Genomic DNA, 24,329 nt, shown 5'->3' with positions numbered 1-24,329 from the left:
CCTTTTGGTGATATTTTTGTCTTTTGTGTCTACATGAGAAAAATGCTGTGTCCGCACAAAGACCAATCCACAGTTATCTCTCATAGCTACGTTCATGACAGCCAAAGCACAGAAACACCTTCAATGTGTGTCAGCTGATGAAGGGGCAATCAAAGGAGAGGATTGTTTATCCCTTCCTGGGGACATCACTGTGAAAGCACTGGTACCACAATCCTGGCAAGCCTCAAAACAATGGCTTGTGAGAGCAGCCAGACCCTTAACTCAACACGTTGTGAGACTCCATTCAAAGGAAATGTCCAGAAAAGGCGAATCTATAAAGCAAACAAGTGGGCTGATGGTTGCCTAGTGGGAGGGACGGGGGAGAAAGAGCACCATGGGAAGAGGAAGTGACATCCTCTGGGCCTGGGAGCACGTTGAGGGGATGGAAATATCCTAAAACTGGATGATGGTGATGGCTGCACAGCTAGAAAAATTACTAAAAATCATAGAATTGTGGGCGGACTTCTGAAACTGCTTAAAGCTGGTGGATTTTTATAGAATGTAAATCACACCCTAACGAAGTTGTTTTAAAAATATCGTTTGCAGATCTTATTAGGTTTCTATTTAATTCTCTGAACTGTTTAAAGTGACTCAGAGTATGCGTTTAGAAAGAATTTGCTTTTTTAAAAAAAAAAGAAAAGAGAGCCAGGCACGGTGGTGCATGCCTGGAATCCCAACACTCGGGGAGACAGAGGCTGGTGGGGCTCTGTGAGTTCAAGGCCAGCCTGGTTTACAAAGGGTCCAGGACAGCCGAGGCTGCACAGAGAAACCCTGTCTCAAAAGATAAAAAAAAATTTTTTAAAGGAGAAAAGAAAAAGAAAGAAAGAAAAGTCAGCTAGCTGAAGGAAACTGAGCCTGCTCTACCCTGAGTGGAGCAGGGATTAGTTATCCTCCAATACATCCTGAGCAGGCCTTAGCAGCCCTGTGACCACTGCAGCCATGTCCATTCTGTGGCTGGGCAAAGGCCACAGCTCTTCGCCTTCCCAATCACCACCTGCCTCAGGCCCCCAAGATTAAGCCTGGAACTCTCTCCAACTTGACTCTCTTTGAAGCTGCCTTTTCCGCCAACCTAGAGCGCCACAAGGAAAAACCAAAGCACCTACAGGAACAGAGGGACAGGGTCGCCTGAGAAGCTGGCAGAAGCCGGGTGCTGAGGTCCCTGGTGCGTTGCAGAAAGGACAAGGAGGGTGCAGGTTTACAAACTAAGGTGGAGTTTCTGCCTCCCTACAGCTCTCGGCCAGCAGGGGGCGACGCGGCCAGCAACTCTGTGCTCTGGGTACCAGCTGTCTTGAGACTTAAGGTGGCCCCCGTGGGAACCAGGGTGGGCAATGACGCGAAGTGACCTGATGTCCTGACCACTTCCTAGTTGAGCCCTCTACTTTGCCTCAGACTGAGTCCCTCCACTCAGTGTTCCCAGGGCTTCAGGCGTGAGACTCTGGCACTGAAGCCTGGATGAAAGAGGATCACCTCTGCCCACCATCTGGGGCACTGTCTCTTATGCCTGGCCAGCCTTGGGCCTGTGGCGACCTGAAGACCCTGACGGCAAAAGCTTTCATCTCATTTTTATCCATGAGGGCATCAGGTGCAAGAAAGACTGACGATGCAGACCTGAACAGCCAGCTCCTACAGCCGGAAGCTGTGCTGGCTGTTGCTATTACAGAGACAACAACTAGGCCTAGGTTCCATGTGACCTGTACACGAGCTAGGACCTGTGGGTCCCTCATACCACGCCCACAGGTGTCCTGGTGCGACCTGGACAAAGGGTCACTTTTGTCGGTCCTCCTTCTTCCGGCCCACTCCTTCTTCAGGCCTCACAGCAGGGCTCAGGGTGCCCACAGCTGATCCAGCCAGCAGCGTCAGGTACCCGCCAGGGGAGGAGGCTGGGTCATCTGACCACGTAGTGGGGACAGAATGTCCCAAAGGCTGGAGGATCGTGGAAGGGAGAGCAGGGGGAAGATCAGCGGACCAGAGCTGGAATCCCCAGACCCACCCAGGCCTAGAGGACTGTTGCTCCCTGGATAAGTGGAGTCCTCTGGCCCTAACCGGTCAGCACAGTCCGGGGCCTCCTCCCCTTTGGGGAAGGGCCTCACGTGTATGAGTGTCAGGGGGCAGGATCTTTCCCAGTCTGTGCAGCCTGCTGCCCCACTGGGTCAGAGTAACCTTCTAACTCCCACACCTTCTGAACTGCACCTCTTCCCTCCAGTCTTGGAGTACCGTGACCACCCAGCCCCTCCCCCGTCCCTGTCCCTGAGTCTGGCCTGAGTCTGGCCTATCCTTTCCACCTGCCTACCTTCCTACTTTCCTTCTTTGAGGGGCCAGCCTGGTGCCCACCCCAGCCCTGCCTCTCAGGTTGTCCTCAGTAATCAGTGTCTGTCTGTCTGTCTGTCTCTCTCTCTCTCTTTCTCTCTGGGTGTCTCTCTCTGATGCACACACACCACTACCACCACCAGCGCCACTAGCACCCTCCTTGTGGAATACACCCTAAATCTCCCTTACCCTAGGTTCTCTAGAGGTAGGGGTACCAATGTCCAGGTAGAGATGAAGACCCGCATGCAGGACCCTGGGATGTTCTTCAAGCCAGCACCCCATGGGAAGATGAGATGGCTCAGTCAGTGGATAAAAGAGCTTGCTGCTGAGTGTGATGTCCTGAGTTGGAGCCCAGGATCATTATGGTATTAGGAGAGAGCCAACTGCTGTAAGTTGTCCTCTGACTTCTGTATGTATACACACACACACACACACACACACACACACACACAGAGAGAGAGAGAGAGAGAGAGAGAGAGAGAGAGAGAGAGAGAGAGAGAGAGAGAGAGAGAGAGAGAGAGGTAATAAAAGTTTTAAAAATCAAACCTTTGCTACAGTTGTCAGTGCCCAAATCCATCTCAGGGATGCACACTCATATGGCCCTACTGTCCATAAGGTCACAAGTCCTATCAAGCAGCCTGGCTAGGAGGACCCGGTGCACAGGCTCTCCTGTAATAGTGGCCCTTCCGTGCCTGCTTCTCTTCCTCCTGGCTCCAGATTGCTCCTCTCTGCCCATCTTCTTCCTTTCCCCATCAGCTCTCTGGCTAGTCCCCAAGCAACTGCCTCACAGGAGACTCCTCAACAGGCTACTTTAAGTGCGGGAGGGTGAGTCATTGTGGTAGCAGTGTCATGTGGGGGGTGGGAGTAGGAAGAACACTCTAGTATGGACAGCAGGCTTTGCCTAGGTTAATTCTGCACAGATGCACACACACACCAGTTCACGCAGACCAGCATACTGGGGCACAGTATACTGAGACGCTCATGGAACTATACATACAAACATATAGACACTCACAGAGACATTTGACCTCAATGGGCACCAACATGTGCACACACAAACACTCAGATATACATGCACGTGGCATTTCACACACCCACTGACACACATACTTAAATGTACACGCTGCACATATATGTGAGTGAACACCATACAGAGCACAGTTACATGTATCCCATCCTTTTTGTGGGCTTGTAGATCCAGCTGGCTTTTTTTCACAGGAGGCTTCTTCAGAGCAAAGCCAACACGGAGACCCAGGCACTTTCAGGTCCAGGTTTTGTGCTTAAGGAAGGCACTGGCAGGAGCCCTGATTCATGTGGTCACTTGAGTTATCTGCTCTGCCCCTATCAGATCTCTCAGCAGCAGGACCCATCAGGAGAAGGCATCCTTGGGGCCTGCTCAGCCTTTTCTTCTGAGGTTAGCCTCCCTGTCCTGGGACCCTTTCCTCAGCTACCTTGAGTAGAACAGGCTAGTCCACTGGAGCATCAGACCAACCAGGAAAAGGGTCCTAAGGTGCATGTGTTGGAGTAGGACTTCATAGCCCTCTAGTACCTGCCTTTCCCTTCTCCCTCCTTAAGACCTGAGTTATTTTTGGAGGTTTGTGAGTGTGGCGGGGGGCGGGGGGGGGCGGGGAGTGAACTTAGTAGACCAGGCTGGCCTTGAACTCACAGCAAACTCACACTCCTGCATCTGCCTCCCAAGTGCTAGGATTCCAGGCATGTACCACCACATAGGCCTGGTCTATTGTGCCCACTGGTTTGCTCTTGTATCTTTTTAGACCTCACCAGAGCTGCCCTATATCTTCCAGGCTCCTGTCTGTCGCCTCTGAAAGTATGGCAATTATTTGTCTCAGTTACTGTTTTTTGTTTTGCTTTTGTTTTTTTGTTTGTTTTGTTCTGTTGTTTTGGTGGGGCCAAGTACTATGAGGGCTACCTTTTCACTCCCAAGTGGAAAGGGGGAATGTATGGAGAGCAGACACGGAATGCAGGGAAGTGGATGGCAAGTGATGGTTAGTAGGTGGAACCCACAGGGTGCTCTGCAAAGACCTCACTATCAGTTTGTGTGGACTGAACACTGCAGGACTGAGCACACACCTCCAAGCCCTGATCCTCTACATCACCCACCACAGGATAAGGAAAAGGCCCTAGTGACAAAGACCTGGGCCGCATCCAAGGCCCAGGACCCTGTGGGTGTCCTCGTTGGTTTTAACTGTCAACTAGACATAGCCTAGATTCATCTGCGGAAAGTATCACCTGAGGGATTGGCCAATTCAGACTGGCTTGTGGGTATGTCTGTGAGGAATGGCCTTGATTGGTGGTTGATGTGGGAGGGCTCAGCCCACCGTAGGCGGCACCATCCCTAGGCTAGGCAGATGTACCTGGGCTGTGTAATAAGAAAGCCAGCTGACCTCGAGTCTCTTGAATAAGCTAGAGAGAGAACTAGCCAGCAAGCAATGGTCCTCCATGGGTTCTGCTTTGAGTTCCTGCTGCAACTCCTGCCCTGACTGCCCTCGATGGATCGTGACCTGGAAACGTAAGACATAGAAGTTGCTTTCGATTAGAATGTTTACCATAGCAAAAAGGAGGAAACTAGGACACTGGGTTCAAAGAAATCCCTACCAGGCCTGGCCTGGTCTCTAGATCCAACACACCTGCCCCTCGGAAAACCTGGAACACATTCGCAAGGCAGCCCAAAGCCCACAGTGAGTACTACAGACAGCTGTTCTACCTTCCTTCTGCTGGCTGCTTGATTACTAGAATGTCCACGGGGCCGGGGGTCGGGGGGAACACAGGCCACAGTGATTGAAGGGGACACAGAGAAACAGTAGCTCCTCTCAGGCAAACTGTAACTGATCTGTTTTCTCTAGGACACCAGCCACACGCCCATCTTTGAACCAGAGCCTCAAAGTGAAGGCAAGCTTTCAGAGCCGCCTCAGTGGCAACCACAGACAGGGCCTTGGGAAGAGTCTGTTGTAGCCTCTGTCAAAGGCTGGGCCAAGGGTGTCCCTGTCTCGTCACTTCCCATCCCTGATATTGTGTTAGTGGAGGACCAGTTGGTAACTGGGCTGGGCAGGGCTAGTGGCCTCACCATAGCATAGTGGTCAGCAGGGGTCAGAGGCCAGGTCAGAGCTAGTTGGCATCTCTGAGCCTCTTGCTGGGAAGGAGGCATCCAATCATACTGCCTTCGGGGCATCTTCCATAGTGGATAGGCAGAGGCCCTATGTTCAGGGTCCAGATCTGAGCCTACTTAGTTGTTATGACCTTAGATAGTTTTGAAAAAAAAGGAGGGGGCTGGAGAGATGGCTCAGTGGTTAAGAGCACTGCCTGCTCTTCCAAAGGACCTGGGTTCAATTCTCAGCGCCCACATGGCAGCTCACAACTGTCTATAACTCCAAGATCTGACACCTTCACACTAATGCACATAAATTAAAATTATATAAAATATTTCTTATATATATATATATAAAAAAATCTTCCTGAGCCTCAGTTTCCCTAGCTGGTTCAGGCAGTGCTAGATGGAAGTGGCCCACCTCAGTGGGGGGGGGGGGACACCCCCTTTGGCTTATCCAGGAGGAAGCCTGTTCCCTTACCCCAGCTAACATTAGGATCCCACCCACAACCCCAAATAATAAGCCTTTCCTCCATTAAGTTGTGTTTGGTTAGAGTGTTTTAACACAGCAGCAGAAAGTAAATTTGAACACTGGGCTGGGCTGGTCTCTAGGTGCTGGGATCCAATGTACCCACTACTCAGAGATGCTTTCCTGAAGGCCTGTGGTCAGGAAGAGAGCAGAAGCCAGTGCTGGAGAAGCAGCCCCCTGCCACGACCTGCCACAGGGCCACAAAAGTGGGTCAGTTGTGTAATCAGAGCTCAGGGTTTCACCAAGGCTGTCTGGCAGTCATGTGGACCCACCCCATCAGAGGGTTCCTGTAGAAAGAGCATCGGAGCTGCTGAGAAATCCAGGGCAGAGTTCAGGCATGAGCAAGGCCTCTGGTCTCCTGTCTAATCCCCCTGCTCTGAGCTCAGGAGCTTCATATGCCTGAGTATAGGAATATCAGGGTCTGCTTGATAACTCTCCCTGGATTTGGTCTGGCAACTTCTCTGCTCCTGTGGCTATGTTCAGACTCTGGCTACCGGTAGCTCTTTGTGGAGAGCCTGGTTCTTCTGCCCAGCAAAGCCAGCAACCAACACCCTCTTCCTCAGACTCTCTCCCCTGGGGGTACCAGTGGGGTACCACGGACAGGCCTGGAAATCTTGCCAGATGCAGAGGCCCTGGGGGTCCCCACAGACAGAGACTACAACCTGTGACTGTGGGTCAAATGGGTGAGGGTCCAGATGCTCAATACTCGCTTGCCCCAGTCTTTGCTGCCTGCCTGCAGGTCCTCAGCCTCTGTCTCAGACAACACTTTTCAGACCAAGTAGGAACTGCACAGCTGCATCTGGTGTGTCCCTCTAGAAGCCCTTCTCTCTTGCTCAGGGCATTTGCAGGCTGGGGTATGGATGCTCAGGAGGAGCAGGCAGGCTCTTAAGGCCTCCTGGAATCACTTCCCTTTGTCACACAGCTTTGGCACCAAAGCCAGAGCAGGACTTCATTTCTGGAGCTGCCTTGGAGACCATCCGTGTCTCAGCCTCCCTCTACGGGAAGTCATCCTGGCTTTGGGCCTAGCAGATGAGGAGGCAGAGGGACCAGACCCACAAGGGAACAGGAAGGGCATTCTCAAGGCCAATCTTCACCCATCAGGGCCACCCAATGGTCGTGCTATGACCTGGTTGGGACCTACTGATGATTAAACCAACTACCTGTCTTTAGCATCATTTGGCTCAGCCTGCAGAGCCTGACAGGTCCCAAGATTTTTTATTAGTTTGTTTGGTTTGGTTTTTTGCTTGTTTTAAAGACAGAGTTTCTTTGTGTGTCCTGGCTGTCTTGGTACTCTCTTTGTAGAGCAGGCTGGCCTTGAACTCAGAGATACACCTGCCTCTGCCTCCTGAGTGCTGGGATTAAAATTGTGTGCCACTTCCGCCACCAAAGACGCTAAGGATGTCTTTAAGACAGTTGTGCTAGTTGAAAGTTTTCAGATATGTAGCTTTAAGGACCTAACCCCATAGAAAATCATTTGAACCACCAGGAAATGCTGAGAAGGACCAGCTTGGGTACCTTGGTGAATTGAGGAGCTCAGAGCCTGGTCATTTTCCTGGGTGGGTAGGGATGGGGTAGGAAGAAAGCCAGGAAGCTGTAGTGTAGGCAGAGGCTTAGGGGACATTTAAAGCAGTCAGTTTGCCCATTCTGCTCCAGCTCCAGAATTATTGCATGGTCAACAGGGCAGCTTCTGGAAGGACTGGGGTCTAGCTCCCAACGACAGACGAGGAGGAGATCACTGTACCAAGTCTTAGACCCCATCGATGAGATAAGCTCTAGCTCACTAGAAGAGGATCCTGTAACTATCAGGGGCCTGAGCTGGCACTGACTTTGCCCTACACAGAGCCTTCTATGCTGTGTAAGAGGATGGCTGGAGAGGGTGGCAGTCTGCCTACTAGTTCCAGATACAAGGGTAATGTAAGCATACGTATCATCTTTTGGCCCCAAGCTGCAAAGGGTTTGCAAGGTAGGAGGGGCCTATGGGGAAAAGGGCTTGAATACCCGCAGCCACGTGCCCAGAACCTTAAGCCATTGAATTGAGCTCTGCTTTACTTTCTCCCCAGAGGAAAGCCAGACCTCACTCAGGGTCTCCAAGGTCCAGAAAGCAGGGGCTCAGGTCCATGGCAGCATGCACGTCATAAAGATCATGATAAAACCTAAGTGTGGGGATGTGTTGGGGGGGGGACACCAGACAGAGCCCAGGGGGTGGGCTGGGCTCTAGCCAGGCTTCCTGAACAGTTTGGCTCTGTAGTGTCTCCAAAGGCTCTTCTGTTAAAGGCTTTGTCCACAGCCTTTAGGCCATCTGAGTGAGAGGTGGTACGGCTCCCAGAAGGTGTGGCTTGTGAGGAAGTGAGGTCACCCCGGGGCAGGCCCTTGAGGGGATTTTGGGATTTCAGACCCATCCTGTCTCTCTGGCTTCCTGGCTACCACAGAATAAACAGGAGCTACCTACTCCCACCTTGCTGCCAGAGACCCAAAAGCAGTAGGACAAATAATTAAGGAATACCAAAACCTCTGGTCCTTTGTACCGGAAGCCAGAACAAGCCTTTCATCCTTTTGTTTATCAGGTATTTTGTCACCGTGATGGAAAGCTGACTAACATTCCTGGCATTCCAGCTCTGGAATTCCGGGAGTGAGCAAGCCCTGAAGACTTCTCAGAATTTCACTGTGGGTGTGGCCCAAATGCCAGAAAAAACCCTCAAGCCCTGCACCCAGGGCCTCTCCTGTTGCTGTGTGGTGGTGTCTAGCCCCATAGGTAGGATGAAAAAAGAAAAAGAAAAAAAGACTTGGGGTTTATTCCGGCCTATAATCCCCTTCTGGATCCTACGGGGTTGTGTTGAAGCCCCGCTTGGCCTGTAATCTTTGTGCTGGAAAACCAGTACATTGGCAATCCTATGGACTGATGCTGTCCTGTTTCTCTGCAGTTCCCAATAGGTAAAGGCATGGTGATGGGGACCCAGGGAAAGTAGATAAACAGGCAGGCCCCAGCCTGACAGAGCTGAGGCTGTAATGACAATAGGACAATAGTGGCTAGCCTACTAGTGGGCAGTCAACAACGCTGCAGACTAAGCTGAGGTGATGTGACAAGGAACTGACTGTTCTTGTGTCCTCTACCTCCACCCCCTTACTCACCTGTGCTCAGTTTCAGTATCTTTTGAACTTGTTAGGTCTGCCCCCTGTGCCTGCTCCACCTCCATGGCATTCCTGAATAAACTGCAGGTCTCTAAAGTGAGCCTGGAGACACTTGCTGGTCTTGTTGCCCGGATCAGAGCAGACCTCAGACCTCCAGACCCTGGTCCAGATTCAGACACTGGAACTCTGTGGTCGTGGATACAATGCAGTGGCAGAGGGCACTTCATGATTGCCATCTGCCTCTGCTCCCCATAGCTGAGCTGGAAGACTCCTAGGGCTGGCTCTGCCAGTGGTGTTGACAAATGTCAAGGTCGCTGTGCTCTGCTGTGCACACCCACTACATAGAGGCCTCCTGATGACGAGGTCTGTTTAGCTCCTGACCTCTGCAGTGGCCATTAGCACTACCCTCCTGGAGTACTGACACTTCAGTGTGTGAGGACTTCAGGAGGCTGAGAACTTCTAGTGTCCTGCTAAATTCCTCTGAAGGTTTTCCTTCCTTAAAATAATAGCTCAATGCATGGAGGAAAACCTCCCTCACCGTTTGATTCAGGAAGCCATGGTTAGCCAGGTGGGTGGACACTGGAATGGATGGGTACCCTTGAGATAACAGAAGAGGTTGACAGGTGGAGAGATGATGAGCACAGCATCCTTAAGCAGCAATCAGGGGAGCCAGTATCCCAAGCAGATCTCTGCAGAGCCTGGGATCTGTGGAGATGCCTTCCTTGTTTTTTTGAGGTTGAGCTGGATCCTGAGTCAGTCTAGTGACTTCATTTCTTCTGTTTCACTTTCCAAAACTTCCTGTTTCTAAATCTCTTGGCCCTCGGCTTCTGTTGTGCTGCCTGCTTGAGGCTGGCACCCTACAGGTGGTAGGGACACAGGGCACGCAGTGGCCTCACAAGACTGGGCACTGTCTACCACTGAACCCCTTTCACACCTAGACATGGCTTATGGCTTTCCCTCCCACGTCTGTCAGACCAGGGCTCAACTGCTATTGACCAAACATCAGCACACATCGTGCAGTAAACCCCACCTTCCTACCTTTTCACATACTGCCTGTTCTGCCTCGTTTATACTCCCACCACCTCCCTGGGAAATTTCTTATCCCTCAGAACACCCACCAGGCCCCTCCCACACGGGTGATAGACTTCTACCCTGCCTTAGGGCAGAAACCACCCCCACCGACTGCTAATGGATCTGTCTTCTCTCTCTCTGGTGGAGGAAATGGTAGTGATGAGAAACAGCAGCAAGAAACACCCTTTGGCTAGCCACAAGGCATTAGGATGGCTTCATAAAGGCTCACCTCCACAGGGTGCACGCCTTTAGCACCAGCACTTGGGAGGCAGCGGTAGGGCTGATCAACAATGAAGAGGCCAGCCTGGTCTACAAAGCTAGGTCAGGACTGCCAAGGCTACAGAGAAACCCTGGGGGCCTGGGGGAGGAGCTTATCTCTAACAGTCCTGTTCCCCTCCCTGAAGTCACCCAATTAGCAAGAGGAGCCTCAACAGAAACATAGAAGGCTGCTCAGTCCCCCAAAACCTCTTTAGAGTCCCACCCTGAGTCTCAGTTCAATAAACAGAAGATATACATTATATACCAAAACATTTAATTGAAATACCTGTATAAAAAATATTATCTCCAGACATCTTACACTTTTGAACTTAAACAACCCCCATCCCTGATGCCTACTCACACCAGGGTCACAGAAACACAGCTGCTAAAATAAATTAAGGGCTTGAGACTCTGTCCCCCACCCCAGCTTTCAGAGCCAGCAAGCAGACTGTACAAGGTCAATAATTTAAAACCCACCCACCCCCCCAGCACAGAGTGCCTGGGGTGGCAGGGTCCCCCACTCCCCTTAAATTAGCCACTGTACAAGTTCTTCCTCCTACACCCACTCCAGGACTTAGGATGGGGTCTGGACTAGACAGCCACCCCTGTAGTTCCTGTACACCCCAGGGGCCTGAAGGTGGCGGCTGCTTGGAGGAAGTAACCTCAGCAAATAAATTAAACATTAAATAGCCCCAGCAGGGCAGGGGCGCCCTCCAGGGTGGTCACACCATAAATAAGAGACCCTAGCACTGCCTAAGTTGTGTGCTGGGGAGGCAACGGGCCAGCAGTGGCCCAGCTGTTGCATTGCTTGTGCAGACATGCCCAGATGAACCCCGTGAGACTGGAGAGTGGGAGGTGGGCACCACAGGGCGCTCCATGTCAGACACAGTTGGTCAGGAAGGCTGCCTCCAAGATGGAGCAGCAGGGTAGGGGTCTCTGGTTCAAGTATCCACCCAGGGCAAGCGGGACCTTGCTTAGCCCGCAGCCATCTTTGGACAGAAGAGCTCAAGAAAACCCAGGCCCTGTGGAGCAGCGTTCAAAAAGGCACTCAAAGCAAAGGAAACAGGCCCGGTGCCGAGAGCAAAGGTCACCAGGGGTCCGAGGTCACTGCTTTTGCAGGAGACTTCCCAGGCAGAAAATGTTCATTCTGGGAGAGGGCTGGCTAGGCTGAGCCCAGGGCCCCCGGTGTGGAGTCCAGGCTCCTCCTCCTCATAAGCTCTCACTGCTGGAAGTAGTGCTGGCTCCGTCATCAGTGTCCAGAGCACAGAGACGAAGGTCACAGTTCTCTGGAACGTTCCCCTCTGCCCCCAGCATCCAGGGGTGGGCAGCAATTTGGTCCAATGAGGGCCTCTCTGAGGGCCGTAGGGAGAGACACCACTCAATAAGCTGCTGGCACTCTGCCGAGAGAGAAAAGGGGTTAGAGTCCTGCTGCACTGCCCTGCTCCCAACAGAGCCCCACGTCGTACAACACACACCTGAGGAGACCCTCCTCCGGAAGAACAGCCTGCCTCGCAAGATCTCCTCATCCTGCTCAAAGGGAATGTCCCCACACACCATGTCGTAGAGCAGTACACCCAGGGACCACACAGTGGCAGAGCGCCCATGATAGCGGTGGTAGCGGATCCACTCTGGGGGGCTGTACACACGGGTACCTGAGGGAAGAACCAGGGTTAGGCAATCGTCAGGATCTACAAGGGAGGCTTAGGGCCAAACACACTAGGCAACTGGCCCTCATTAGTTCTCAGCCTGCCTCCACCAGGCCTCCGAATCCTGCTTGTCACCACCCTGGAAAAACCCCAACACAGCAGCAGGCGGGGCGTGCAGGAAAGGAGGGACGTGGCGGGCAGGGGAGGGACAGGAGTGAAGGGGAGGAGAAGGCCCACCCCCAACAGGCCCCACTGCAGAAGCATGTCACATGAGCTCCGGCTCGGGTTTCACAACAAACAGATACAACGTAAGCCACTGGGAACAAGGTCTGGTGTTCTAGCTCCTCCCGCCCCGGCTTGCCTGCTCTACTCCGAGTGGCCAGCGAAGGGGAGGAGAGGAGTTTGGGAAGAGGAGGGGCGGGAGAGATGGGAGGAGGGAGGAGTGGGGGAGCCCCGGCTTCCCCGCGCTCCGCAATGCGGGGATTTCTACTGCGGCGCCCCCGCGCTCCGCACGCACGCACGCAAGGGAGGCCCGCGAGCGCCCTCCACGGCAAAGGGAGGGGCCACGGCGCCAAGGCGGCTGGCTGTACCCTGCGTCACGCGCGTACCGCGGGGTCTCCCTGACTGCCACCCACCATCCCCAGACCCTGCGCCCTAACACCGCAGAGGGGTACTCCGGTATCCCCACTCACCCCCTCCCATCCCCGCAAGCCCGGCGCGGCGCGTGGCCTCCCAACAGTCGCCAGAACGCAGCACCCCCCCCCCCCCCCCCCGCTCACCATCAAAGTCAGTGTAGACCGTGTCCTTGAGGATGGCGCCTGAGCCGAAGTCGATGAGCTTCAGCTCACCCGAGCGCAGATCCACCAGCAGGTTCTCGTCCTTGATGTCGCGGTGCACGACCCCACAAACGTAGCAGTGCCGCACAGCGGCAAGCACCTGCGAGAAGAAGCGGCGCGCCAGCGGCTCGTCCAGGGCGCCACGCTCCGTGATGAAGTCGAAGAGGTCCTGGGCCGGCTCCGGCCGCTCCAACACCAGCAGGAAGCCGTCGGGCCGCTCGAACCAGTCCAGCAGGCGGATGACGCCGCGCGCGCCGCCCGCCGCGCCCACCTTGCGCAGCAGCACCACCTCCAGGGGCACGGCCACTCCGCCCTGGAGGGGGGGGACAAGGCGGTCAGCGGACAAAGCCATGACGGCCCGCGCCGGCCCGCACCCGCACCCGCACGACCCGCGCCTGCACTTACGAGACTGCCCCACTCGGTCACCCGCTCCTTCACCACGTGCTTCACGGCCACCTGCGGGGAGGGGAGGGCGACACGCGAGCGGTCAGCCGGGCGGCCGAGCGTGGCGGTCGACCACGCGGACGCCCCCGGAGCCCCGACTCACCGGGAGTCCATCGGCGATGCGGCTGCCCGCATAGACCGTGCCGAAGCCGCCGCTGCCCAGCACGGCGCCCACCTGGTACACCTTCTCGAAGCTCTCCTTGTCCGCCTTGGCTGTGGAGACACGCAATCCGGTTGGTGATGGCCCAAAGCCCCTCCGGCCGTCGCCCAGGTCCCCTCCCCGGCCGGCACACGTACCTGGCTGCAGGATCTTCGCCGGGAGGTGGTCCACGCCGCCAGGCCCGCAGAGGTGCGCCAGGGACCCGAACTTGGACAGCAGCATCGCGGGTGGCCTCGCGTGCGGTGCCGCCTCTGACCCGTCCGGCACGGACGCGGGAGGGCGGTCTTCCTGACCGCAGGCAGCGCGGCGGATCCCGCGGCCCCGAGGCCGAGCGCTCAGCGGGGCGGCCGCGCGGCGCAGTTGCCCGGTGGCCGCGCGAAAGCGCGTAGACGGCAGCTGGCCGAGCGGCTCACACGCCCCGGCCGCCTCGCCCCGGGGTTTTGGACCACAGAGACGCGTATCCCTCCGCGGAGGCGGTGTCGCCTAAGGCTCCGCCCCTTGCCGCCCGAGGCTTGCTTTGCGTTGTGGCTGTTGTGATCTCGCTGGGCGATGCTGGGAAAGCCGGACGCTCCCTGTCGGTTCGCTGAGGACCCGTGGCGCGCGGAGACGGCAACCCGTCCGGACTAGCTTGCCGTAGTAGAGTCGCGGAGGTGCACGGTGTACCACGGCAACCCACGGCACGCTCACCCGCCCTGCGCACGCGCACCTCGCGCGCGGGCGGTGGCCCCTACGCCTCTGGCAGCGCAGGCGGGGCCGCATAAGCCAATGAAAACCGAGGTTTTGAAAGGACACGGGGACTAAACCAATGGTGGAGTGGGGCGGGGCCTCCCGAGCCTCGCCCCCCCCTCCCAACACACACACACCCAGGCCGCGCAGAGGAAGGTCACTCTCCGGCTCCGCGAGTTACGCGTGTTGTTCCCTCGTTCCCTGTAGGCGTTCGTGGCGCGCGGATTGCGAGGAGTCGGCTCCCTCAGAGAGGCGGAAGTCCGGGAGGACAGTCCGTGTGTGTGTGTGTGTGTCCCCCAGCTGCTCGCGTGCCACGGTGCACACGTGGCTGAGGGAGGGAGAAAGCATTGCCCCTCAGACCCTAGCTCCCTGGAGCACACTTTATGTGTTTGCCCATCAGCTGGGTTCTGTTAGATCTCATGCTCCTAGCTAGGTACCTACGAGAGCCAGCCTAACCCCTACCTAGATCCTCTGCCCTGAGGGCCCATCCCTCCCTTTTACAGCCACCTGACAAAGTATCCATAAGCTACGCACTGGCAATCAGTGGGCTTTCATTGATGACTGTCATGTCGATATCTGGTCCCGAACAACCCAAGTAGACGGCTGACAGCAGTTTCCCTTGTACCCTTCCTGTATCTTAAGACACCGGTGAACTTGGACTCTATTTTGCAGGGCGGTGGTGGCACACGCCTTTAATCCTAGCAGGGCAGGTGGATCTCTGAGTCAAAGCCAACTTGGTCTTCGGAGTGAGTTCCAGAACAGCTGGATCTACACAGAGAAACCCTGTCTCAAAACAAACAAACAAAATAAGCCGTGTGTGGTGGTGCACCTTTAGTCGGAAGGCAGAGGTAGGCGGATCTCTCTTGAGCTCAAGGCCAGCCTGGTCTACAGAGCAAGTTCCAGGACAGCCAAGGCTACGCAGAGAATCCTTTCTTGAAAAACAACAACAAAAAGCCCAAAAATTGCACTCTACTCTTGTTGACACCTGGCCAAGAGCAGCCCAGGACTCGGAGACGAGTTGTCATCTGCCAGCCTTAGCTAGGTGGGAATGGGTTGAGAGCACGGAACTAAGCGTATTTCCAGTTGCTCCTAGGACGCAAGGTGGAAGTCTTAACAATTCAATTTACGTTCTTGGATTGCTACTACCTAGGGGATCTGAAGCCTGTTATTGTCCCCCCACCTCATGCCACGCTCCTGAGGCTCCTACTGTCTTGACCCAATCCAGGGCCTACCCAGTTTCTTTACCCCTTTCTGTTTTTGTAGCCTAGTCCTTCAACTGTCTGGGCATGCTCACACATCCTCTCTGAATGGGTCTTAGGTTCTTGGAGTTCTGTCTGGCTCTCTCCTGAAATGCTTTTAAACCATGTCTGCCCAGAACAGAGCTCCCTGCAGCACCTACCAGCAGGAGTCATGAGGTGCCTGCTCAGGTTGGGGGTGGGTGTGGGTGGGATGTAGGGGGTGGGTGGCTCTTGTCTGCCTATGGGTGCTGTCAAAAGACCAGCTGAGTCCACCAGGACCAGGCCAGTCGGTTGTATTGGAGGACTTTGGGAGATGGAGGAAGGAGAGCTTGAGAGCTGGCTAGGTATAGGTGGATAGTAAATTCAGTGGTAAGGAGTGGATGGGGTTTAGCCAGGCATGGTGGTGCACACCTTTAATCCCAGCACTCGGGAGGCAGAGGCAGGTGGATCGCTGTGAGTTCAAGGCCAGCCTGGCCTCAAAGCAAGTCCAGGACAGCCAAGACTACACAGAGAGACCCTGTCTTGGTGGGGAGTGGATGGGGTTCCCCTCATGCCCCCTCTGGAAGCCTGTGAACTTCTTTTGTTTTGTTTTTGTTTTTTGAAGCAGAGTTTCTCTGTGTAGCCCAGGCTGTCCTGGAACTCTCTCTGTAGACCAGGCTGGCCTCAAACTCACAGAGATCCTCCTGCCCCTGCCTCTGGATTGCTGGAGTTAAAGGTGTGTGCCACCACGGCCCAGCCTAAGTAAATTTCGAAGCCAGGTCTCTCCAGATCATGCCGGCCCTCACCCTGGCTAGTTCCTCAGGAAGTCTGCCTTGGGAGGCCAAGACCAGGGAGGATCACCTCATCCTTGCTCCCTAAACTCTTGAGGGGTGCTCCTTGAATCTCTCCACACTAACCACAAGGACTGCTCCGCAATGGTACTCAGTTACCCATAGCTCTTCTCCCCTCACTTTGAAGGTAGGCTGAGACCCCTAACCCCTAGGACTGAAGAACGGTCGGAGCCTCAGTCTACACACACACACACACACACACACACACACACACACACACACACACACACGGGCGGGGGGGGGCAGGGAATCTGGAACAGGAGACAGCCTTCTCAGGTGGGGATTTCTCTTTACCCTGTTGTACATCAATGACTGGGACTCTGTGTGTGTCGAGGACCCCAAACACACTAAGCTCCGTGATGAGACTATTCTGAGCTTGAGGGTCGGAAGAGACCCAGGATTTGTCCATCCATCATCTTCTATCTGGCCTGAGGAGAGGCTTGATCTGAACCCATGCATCTGTTTTGGAGAGGGTTTTGGGTTTGTTTTGTTTTGTTTGTTTGTTTGCATTTGGAAATCCCTGTGTCCCCGAATAATCCTTCCCCATCCTACTCCCTACCAGCAATGGGCATGGCCCACCCTGCTTATTAGTTTATCAAATGGGGCCTCTGGTGGGTCCTGTCTGTGGGGCCTCTTTCCTATTTGCATGAGGGTGTGGACTGAATCTGAGACCCACGGTTCCTGGCCCTGCTCCCCCCTTACCCTCACCCCTGCATGGCTATTGGAAGCTGGACCTCAGGCCATTGATGCTCCACAGGCTTCAACACCCCCAACCAGTTCCTGTACTGGGTACCAATCCTCCGCCTGTTTTTTCCTGGTTCCTGGAAGGCCCATCCGGTAAGCCTTAAAAGTAGCTCTGGGCTTCACAGGTCAGTCATTACATAGGCAGCAGTGCTGGGGTACTCCTCCAAATGAGGAGGGTCTTGCTGAAGACGCCATGCTCCTTGCCTTCCCACCAGAGAAGGAAGGGGGGGTCTGAAAGGCTGTTCTGTCATTACAGGAGCATCCATCTGTTGGCCTTCCTGACTTACCCAGGTGTTACTTGAGGATGGGGCTGGTGGAACAGGATAGCTTCTACCAGAGGGTCTGTACCTTCTCTCTCACTCAGCCCCCACGCCACCCTGGCCTCGTCTGCATGCAGCCTTGGAAACAGCCATTCCTGCCCTGCAGTGGGTACAGACAGAACACACAGCCAGACCCACCAGGTCACTCTGTCCTGCTAGTGGGAGGGGCTATGCTGTTGCTGTGGTGACAAGAGCCAGGCTGTCCTTCCTGGTAGAAAAGAAAAGATGATGGACCGAAGAATGATGGGGCCTCAGTCTACACGCGCGCGCGCACACACACACACACACACACACACACACACACACACACACACACACTCACACGGAGAGAGAGAAAGTGAGAGACAGAGACCGACAGAGTCATATGTACTTACAAACCCAGTCACACACAAGCAATTGTCCTCAAAACAACATGCATGCGCAGGCACACAAAACCACACTTGAGGTACTCTACAGACCTTTGATACTACAGGGGAGGGCAAGGTGGGGCACCTCCCACACTCTGAAAGCTGCCCTGCCCTGGTACCCTCAGACTCCCATGACTCCTCATCTCCCTGCAGATCTCATCTACATCCCTTGCTCTTGCCAAGGACAGAACCTGTGTCCAGCTGCCCCATAGATAGGCCCCGGGTCTTCTCAACCCTGGCTGTCTTTGATGTCTCTCCTGCCCTTTATTTACCACAGAGACCCATGGGTCTAGTCTGTCTTCCTTCCTTCCCATTAACCCACTACCTCCTGTTCCCGGCCTCAAGCCAGGCCAGGCCTAGTCCATGCTTCTTTTTGGCTATCAGGGTTAATCCTTTTTTATAAGCACTTCCTACTGGACCTCAGCTACCCCTGACCTGGTTCCCACTGGAAGAGCTGATGGCCCCAACTAAGCAGGCCCCTCCTTAGCCCCCCCCCATAGTCCAGGCAGGCAGGATCCCAAATAGGCACACCTGGCACCATTCTCACACCCCTGGCCCTAGCCCCAGATCTAGGCTTGGTATTGTGCCAGGCCAACCTCTCCCTGAGCCTGGCCCTGGCCAGCTGATTAACCAACAGGCCCTGGCTGCCCACCCTGTCAGGCCTGTCCAGGGCCAGGCCCGCAAGCTGGCTAGAGGTAGAGCTCTCAGTTTAAGGCAGGCAAGGCCTTTCCCCTCCTGCCTCCACACTCCTTGGCAAACCTCTCCTAGAGGAAGAGAGGAGCCAGGGGAACCAGCCAGGATTTTGCAACATTTTGCCAAAGGCGTCCCTGGGCTGGGGAGGCCCAACAGGATCAGAAGCGTAACACCAGCCTTCATGAACTCTGGCCCAGCCACTGTGGCTGCCTCTTCCAACCTTGTCCCAGATGCTTATAGGCACCATCTCCCTGCCCAGGGGACCCTGGCCCATCCGTCCTAAGCCCTTGGCTCAGGCCCATCTATTGTTGACAAATTGTAGCTCCCCCTTGGCATGGTTCTTGCTGCTACTGAGGGCTATTTACTCACACTCTGCTATATATAACCAGGGTACATACACAGGCATACCCTACAGGCCTCAGGCCCCTGGACTCAGTATTAAAAAGACCCCGAAAAACCAAAGAAGATACTATGGGTATGTAGGCCTAAACCAAGTCTTCACCGCTGAATGCTTTCTGTCACACACACTGCTCCCCACCTCTCGAAAGCAGTCTCTCCTCCGGTAAGCCTTGAAGGCAATGATGATGGTGACTATGGTAGGATCCAGCTGCCCAGAGAACTTCAGCCACATTGACCCCAACAGAGGCAGCCTTGAACTGGGGCTTTGGACCCATGAGGCAGAGTGGTCCTGGCAGGGTCCAGGCAGACTGGGCTGAAGGTACTCCTCACAAGGTTCTGGCCTGTGGTTAAACCGAACGGCCAATACCATCTGTACCGGACCAAGTTTGTCCCCACCGCCCACCCCCACCTAGCCTCAATCTCTTCCAGCTCACCTTTGAGGACCAGCCTCAAAGGACAGAATCCCGGCCTGTGTACCACAGCCCAGGACCCACCCTGAACTCAGGCCTTGTCTTGCCACTGACTGGCCCAGCCTTCCAGTTTTAGCCTCCCCGTGTATACAAGACTTCCGGTGGCCGGTAAACTCCTGTGAAATACTGTTCACGGTATCCAGTGGGTGCTCAGGAGGGCACATGGTCTGGAATTTCACTCAGCAGAGCCTCAGAGCTTCCTGCATGGGTTGCATTATGGTGGGACCTGTCGTGCCTTCCAAAAGCCCCAGGATACCAGGGGTAACAGCGGGCCAAGTCCAACTAGGGTTGTGGGGTAGGAATAGAAGACACCATTGACCCTCTTCCTCCTCCTCCTCCTATCTGGTCCACACAGGTAGGCAAGTGTTTACAATCACCCTGATGAAAGACCCTTGTCCCCTAGGGATGCAGAAGAGCTGAGAGAAATGTCCAGCTCAAGTGTGAGCATGACCTCTGCGATACACATTTAGTGAGCACCTGCAGTATATGTCTGTCGGCTTGGCATCCTCATGTGCCCCAAGTCAGCCTAGGACACTGTTGTCCTAGCCTCCCTCCTGCTCTCTCCAGCATGTGTTCAAAGAGAGCATTGGTCTTTCCTGGAATGAAGACGTTAGGGTTTCAGGGCAAGCCTGTAGGCAGCAGCCAGCTCCACAGAGCTCTCCGGAGTGTTTCTGCCAGGCGTGCCCTCCGCTCAAGAATAGATGAGGGCCAGGAGAGAAACAAGGCAGGATAGATGGCTGCTTCAGGTCCCATGTGGGTTCAGCTCCTCTCTGACAGCCCTCGGCAATACTCACACAGTGTGGCGCTGCAAAGCCTGGGTACCCAGTCTCTGTAAGCCATCTCTAATGGTTCAGAAACAGAGGTGGATTGGGTAAGTTCCCCCATACCTGGGCATGGTGAGGTGCCATAGAGGAAGAAATAGAAGCTCATAGAAAAAGAAGTGGAAAAGAAGCAGCATGTTTTCACAGCGCTCAGAGCCTGGAGGTGCACGTTGGTACACCAGATTGCCAGGAGCCTGCCCCTGCCTTCTCCTTTCACACCTGCTGGGTTGGATCCAGGTCTGCAGGCATGGTCCTGATCCCGGGAGCCACAGTGCAGAGACATAGCCAGCCAGGCTGGGCCTGGGCTGCAGGACTAGTCCACAAAGCTGACTTTCCCTCAGACTGGGTTCTATTGCTCTTTCTACCCCACACTGTTGAAAGGACTCTGACCTGGCCCCTGCCTGTCCACTGAGCCAAACCTTAATGGACGCCAGGAGCATTCAGATCCCAGGATGCTGCAGAACAGAAGTGGGGGTGTCAGTGCCCATAGGGCATGATGAACCCAAGCTATGGCTCCCTCTTCTGGGATCCCTATGAGCCTTCCAGGCCCTTACTGCCTCCTCAGGCACTTCTAGGTGAAGAGCCAGGAGTAGCTTAAGGTGACAGGGCACGGCTGCTGGAACTCTGAGACACAGTCCTTTGAGTCATCTCCAGAACCCAGTTGTACGAGAGTCCAGAGAGACCCACTGAGGCCAGAGAAAGGCCTTGCCCTGTCCCTACCTCTGGGCAGGGCTTCACAAACCCACCCTGACCCTGGAGCTCCTGAAGTGGCCTGGGCAGGGCATCCAGTTCAGAACTGGCTAGGCTTTGTTCCAACCGCAAGGCCACTTCCCTATTCCTGGGAAATGACACAGATGGCAGGGGGGGGGGGTGGGGGTGGGAGTAGTGGGGCGTGGGGAGAAACACCACAGTCTGTACATAGGTTGAGCTGGCTTCTGCAGAGGGGATCCCCCAACTCTTTACTCACCATGAATCCCCTGCAATTGGCCTTGCTTCCTCCCATAGTAGATCGAGGTGGGGCACCCTGGAGCAAGTGGGGTGTCCAGTTCTCCAGAGCTGAGGCAGAGGAGTCCAATCTGGCCTGGAGGACACCCCTTAAATGTCCCAAGGGCTAGCCTGTCTGGATCAGCGCCCAAGAAGAAATGTACTTGGTGCACACTGGCTCTCAGATAGGCACTGGGCTGTAGGTATTACAAGCAGCACACTCCCTCCCCCCATGTTAATCTCACTGTTTGTGGGGTTTGTGAACCTTCCTGCTTTTTTTCCTGAGCTGCCCAAGCTAGAGAGACCCACACACCGCCACTACCTCAGGGGCACCAGGCCCATGGGCACAGCTCTCTGGTTTTTAGCTTTGTCCCAGGCCTCAGGAGGAAGATTCAGGAACTTCGTCTGGGATGATCAAAAGCTGTTCATTGTCTACAGGTTGGGGGACAGAGGCCCAGGGAGAAGCTACTCTACCCACACCCCTAAGTGAGGTGGCTGCATCCTCTCGGGGTGAGGCAGGACTTCATCATTCTCCTCCCTACACACACACACAGACACACACACACACACAGACACACACACACACAGAGACACACACACACACACACAGACACACACACACACACACACACACAGACAGACACACACAGACACACACACAGAGACAGACAGACAGACAGACAGACAGACAGACACACACACACACACACACACACACACACACACACACACCCTAGTAGCCAGAATGCACAGGAAACCCAGTGGCTGCGCCACCATTCAGCATGGAAGGGATGAGAATTCTACACTTTCACTCTTTGGCTGGCTTCCCACCCTGCAATCTTTTCCATCCCCCCCCAACTCCACACCACCTTGCCCCACACAGCTTAGTAGCCTCAGTAGCCTCCAGCCCCCAGCCCCTTCCCAACCAGAAGCCCCTCCAGTTCCCAAAGTCTCCTCTGACCTTGGTGATTATTGAGCTCCCACTGGCTCCTTGGGGCTGTGGGTGCCAGGCCACAGCCTGGCACTAGAAGACCTGCTGTCCACAGTCCATCTGCCTGTGTCAGCACTGCCCTCCCAGGCCTAGGCAGTCAATCTCACTGTCTACACAGGGCCCTTGCTTGGCTTCCCGGGCCTAAGATGCAAAGCTGAGCTGTGTTGTGGTTCCCCGGAGCCATGCTCATTATGTGGATGGGAGGCACAGCAGTGGTGCCAGCTGACCAGACAGAGCCTACCCATGCACCTTGCCTCACACCTGACCATCCTGCCCTCTGAACACGCAGCTCCTTCCTGTGCATCTATTGCTGTCCCTGGACTAGAGAAAGGTCAGCCCCAGTCAGGCTTGCAATCCAGTGGGGATGGGGGTAGGGAGCAGCGATGAAGGTCGGTGGGGCCGGGGGGGGGGCGGGGGCGGGGCTGAAGTACTGGGAGGAAAGGAATGAATACTAAAACCCACTAAGCCTTCCAGCCAAGTTAAAGTGCTGGTGTCAACCAAGAGTCTGTGGTATAGTCCTTTTGAAAGATCTGGCCACAAGGTTATTGGCTTTGAGTTACCCCAGCCAGGTTCAGGGTTCCTCAGGATCTATTGGGGCCAGGGGCATGAAATCTCTTGCCCATCGCTCTCGAAGTTTAGCCAGCCACTGTGGCTAACCCCAAGTCCCTATCTGAGTACAGGTACACAGCTACTAAGTAATGGTAGGGCAGTGGTCTGATTCGGGGAAGGAAATGCCCAGAGCAGAAGACTGGCTTTCTGGTCCCTCGGGGACCAGCATCCACTCCAAGGAGAGGACTAATGGACCGCAGGGAGTATGCGCAAAGGAGATCAGCACTGGCTCCCGGACCGCTCCTCTGTCTTTGCTCTCTTTAAGTCCCTGTCTCGGCCACACCCTTGCCTGGGTGTTGCCAGAATGGCTTGAGCTTCCCTGGCGGCTGTGGGAGGAGAGCCGCTGACTCGCAGTTTCTGGGACGCAGTTTTAGGGTTTCGACCCGGCCCTGCTAACCCGCCCAATTGAACAGATTGGCTGCTCTGGGACCCTAGGCGGAGGCTGCCCCATGGGCAGCAGCACAAATGTCATTCACTTAGTGCCATCCAGCCTGCCCCCGCACTCAGCCAGTCCTCAGCGGATTCACCTGCAACCCTAGCCCTGAGGCCCCAACTACTGCTCTACAACCAAGGGGTCCTCCTCAGCTTTTTCTGTCTCTGGAGGCTTCTGAGCACAGATCTCCTGCTCACAACCCTTTACCAAATCCCTACTTCCTGAGGAGGAAAAGTATAGATTGGGCCTCAGTTTCCAGCTGTAGAATGGGTTTGCAGGGAGGGCCCCCTCCCTCACCTGGTAGCCGTTTAGGAGAAACCTTCCGTGTTTATAAGCAGATCCTGACCTGCTCTGGCGTCTCAGCTTTTCCTAGTACTCAGAGCTACCTTTCACCCCAGGACCTAACTTGATGCTCCTGCATGCCTCCAAATCTCGACCAGAGCTTTGTCTCTTTCAAGACCCTAAAGCCCAGCCAGGTGAGCTCCACCGGCCAGCGATAGGGTGTGTGCTGGATTAAAATGACCTGGGCCTACAGGACTTGCCTCAGGCCTTGGTGGGGGGTCCTCCTAGGTCTTGGTAGCCTGTAAAGGGAATAGGCTGGATGGCTGGAAAAGGGGAGAGACAGTAGCACCCATACACTCAGGACCTGCTCATAGGTTCTGCTCTGCCTTGACTTTCGTTTTGTTTTTCAAGACAGGGTTTCTCTGTGTGTAGCCTTGGCTGTCCTGCACTCACTTAGTAGACCAGGCTGGCCTCAAACTCACAAGAGATCTGCCTGCCTCTGCCTCCTGAGTGCTGTGATTAAAGGCGTGCACCACTACAAGCCAGCTGACATCTTCTTGATTATTGTTTTTAGGTGGAAAAGCTGAGGCTTGAGAAAGTAATGTGGCGTGGCCTCACAATAGCCATAAGGGAGCCTTGGTGTATGGTCATACTCAGGCTTAGTCCAAAGCCCACAGAGGCTGTGCTGGAGGAGGAGGGGCCCAAGCCCTCATAGTTCCCTGTGGGCAGCTGCTGCCGCTAATCAGGTAGGAGTGCCCCACGGTGGGAGACAAGAGCTGGTTGGGATGGGAGAGGGGACCTCAGCCATGTCTGTTCTTCTGAAATCTTGCTTGGCTAGACTCAGGTTCTCTGCAGAG

At 54.9% G+C, this 24,329-nt stretch overlaps 1 protein-coding gene across 1 annotated transcript; it reads right to left on the bottom strand.

The window, feature by feature from the left end:
- Positions 1–10,676: 10,676 nt before the first annotated feature.
- Pim3 (Pim-3 proto-oncogene, serine/threonine kinase) lies at positions 10,677–14,819 on the bottom strand. The gene is given in 8 exon segments (XM_051159374.1): positions 10,677–11,836; positions 11,915–12,091; positions 12,865–13,234; positions 13,327–13,377; positions 13,469–13,578; positions 13,663–14,061; positions 14,064–14,108; positions 14,786–14,819. Coding segments are annotated over 8 exon segments (1,374 nt in total). The 3' UTR covers positions 10,677–11,648.
- Positions 14,820–24,329: the final 9,510 nt, after the last annotated feature.

This window comes from Acomys russatus, chromosome 17, assembly GCF_903995435.1.
Source record: "Acomys russatus chromosome 17, mAcoRus1.1, whole genome shotgun sequence".
NCBI classification, from domain to species: domain Eukaryota; kingdom Metazoa; phylum Chordata; class Mammalia; order Rodentia; family Muridae; genus Acomys; species Acomys russatus.
The sequence above is the reverse complement of the archived record's forward strand: the minus strand, read 5'-3'. Positions and strand labels throughout refer to the sequence as shown.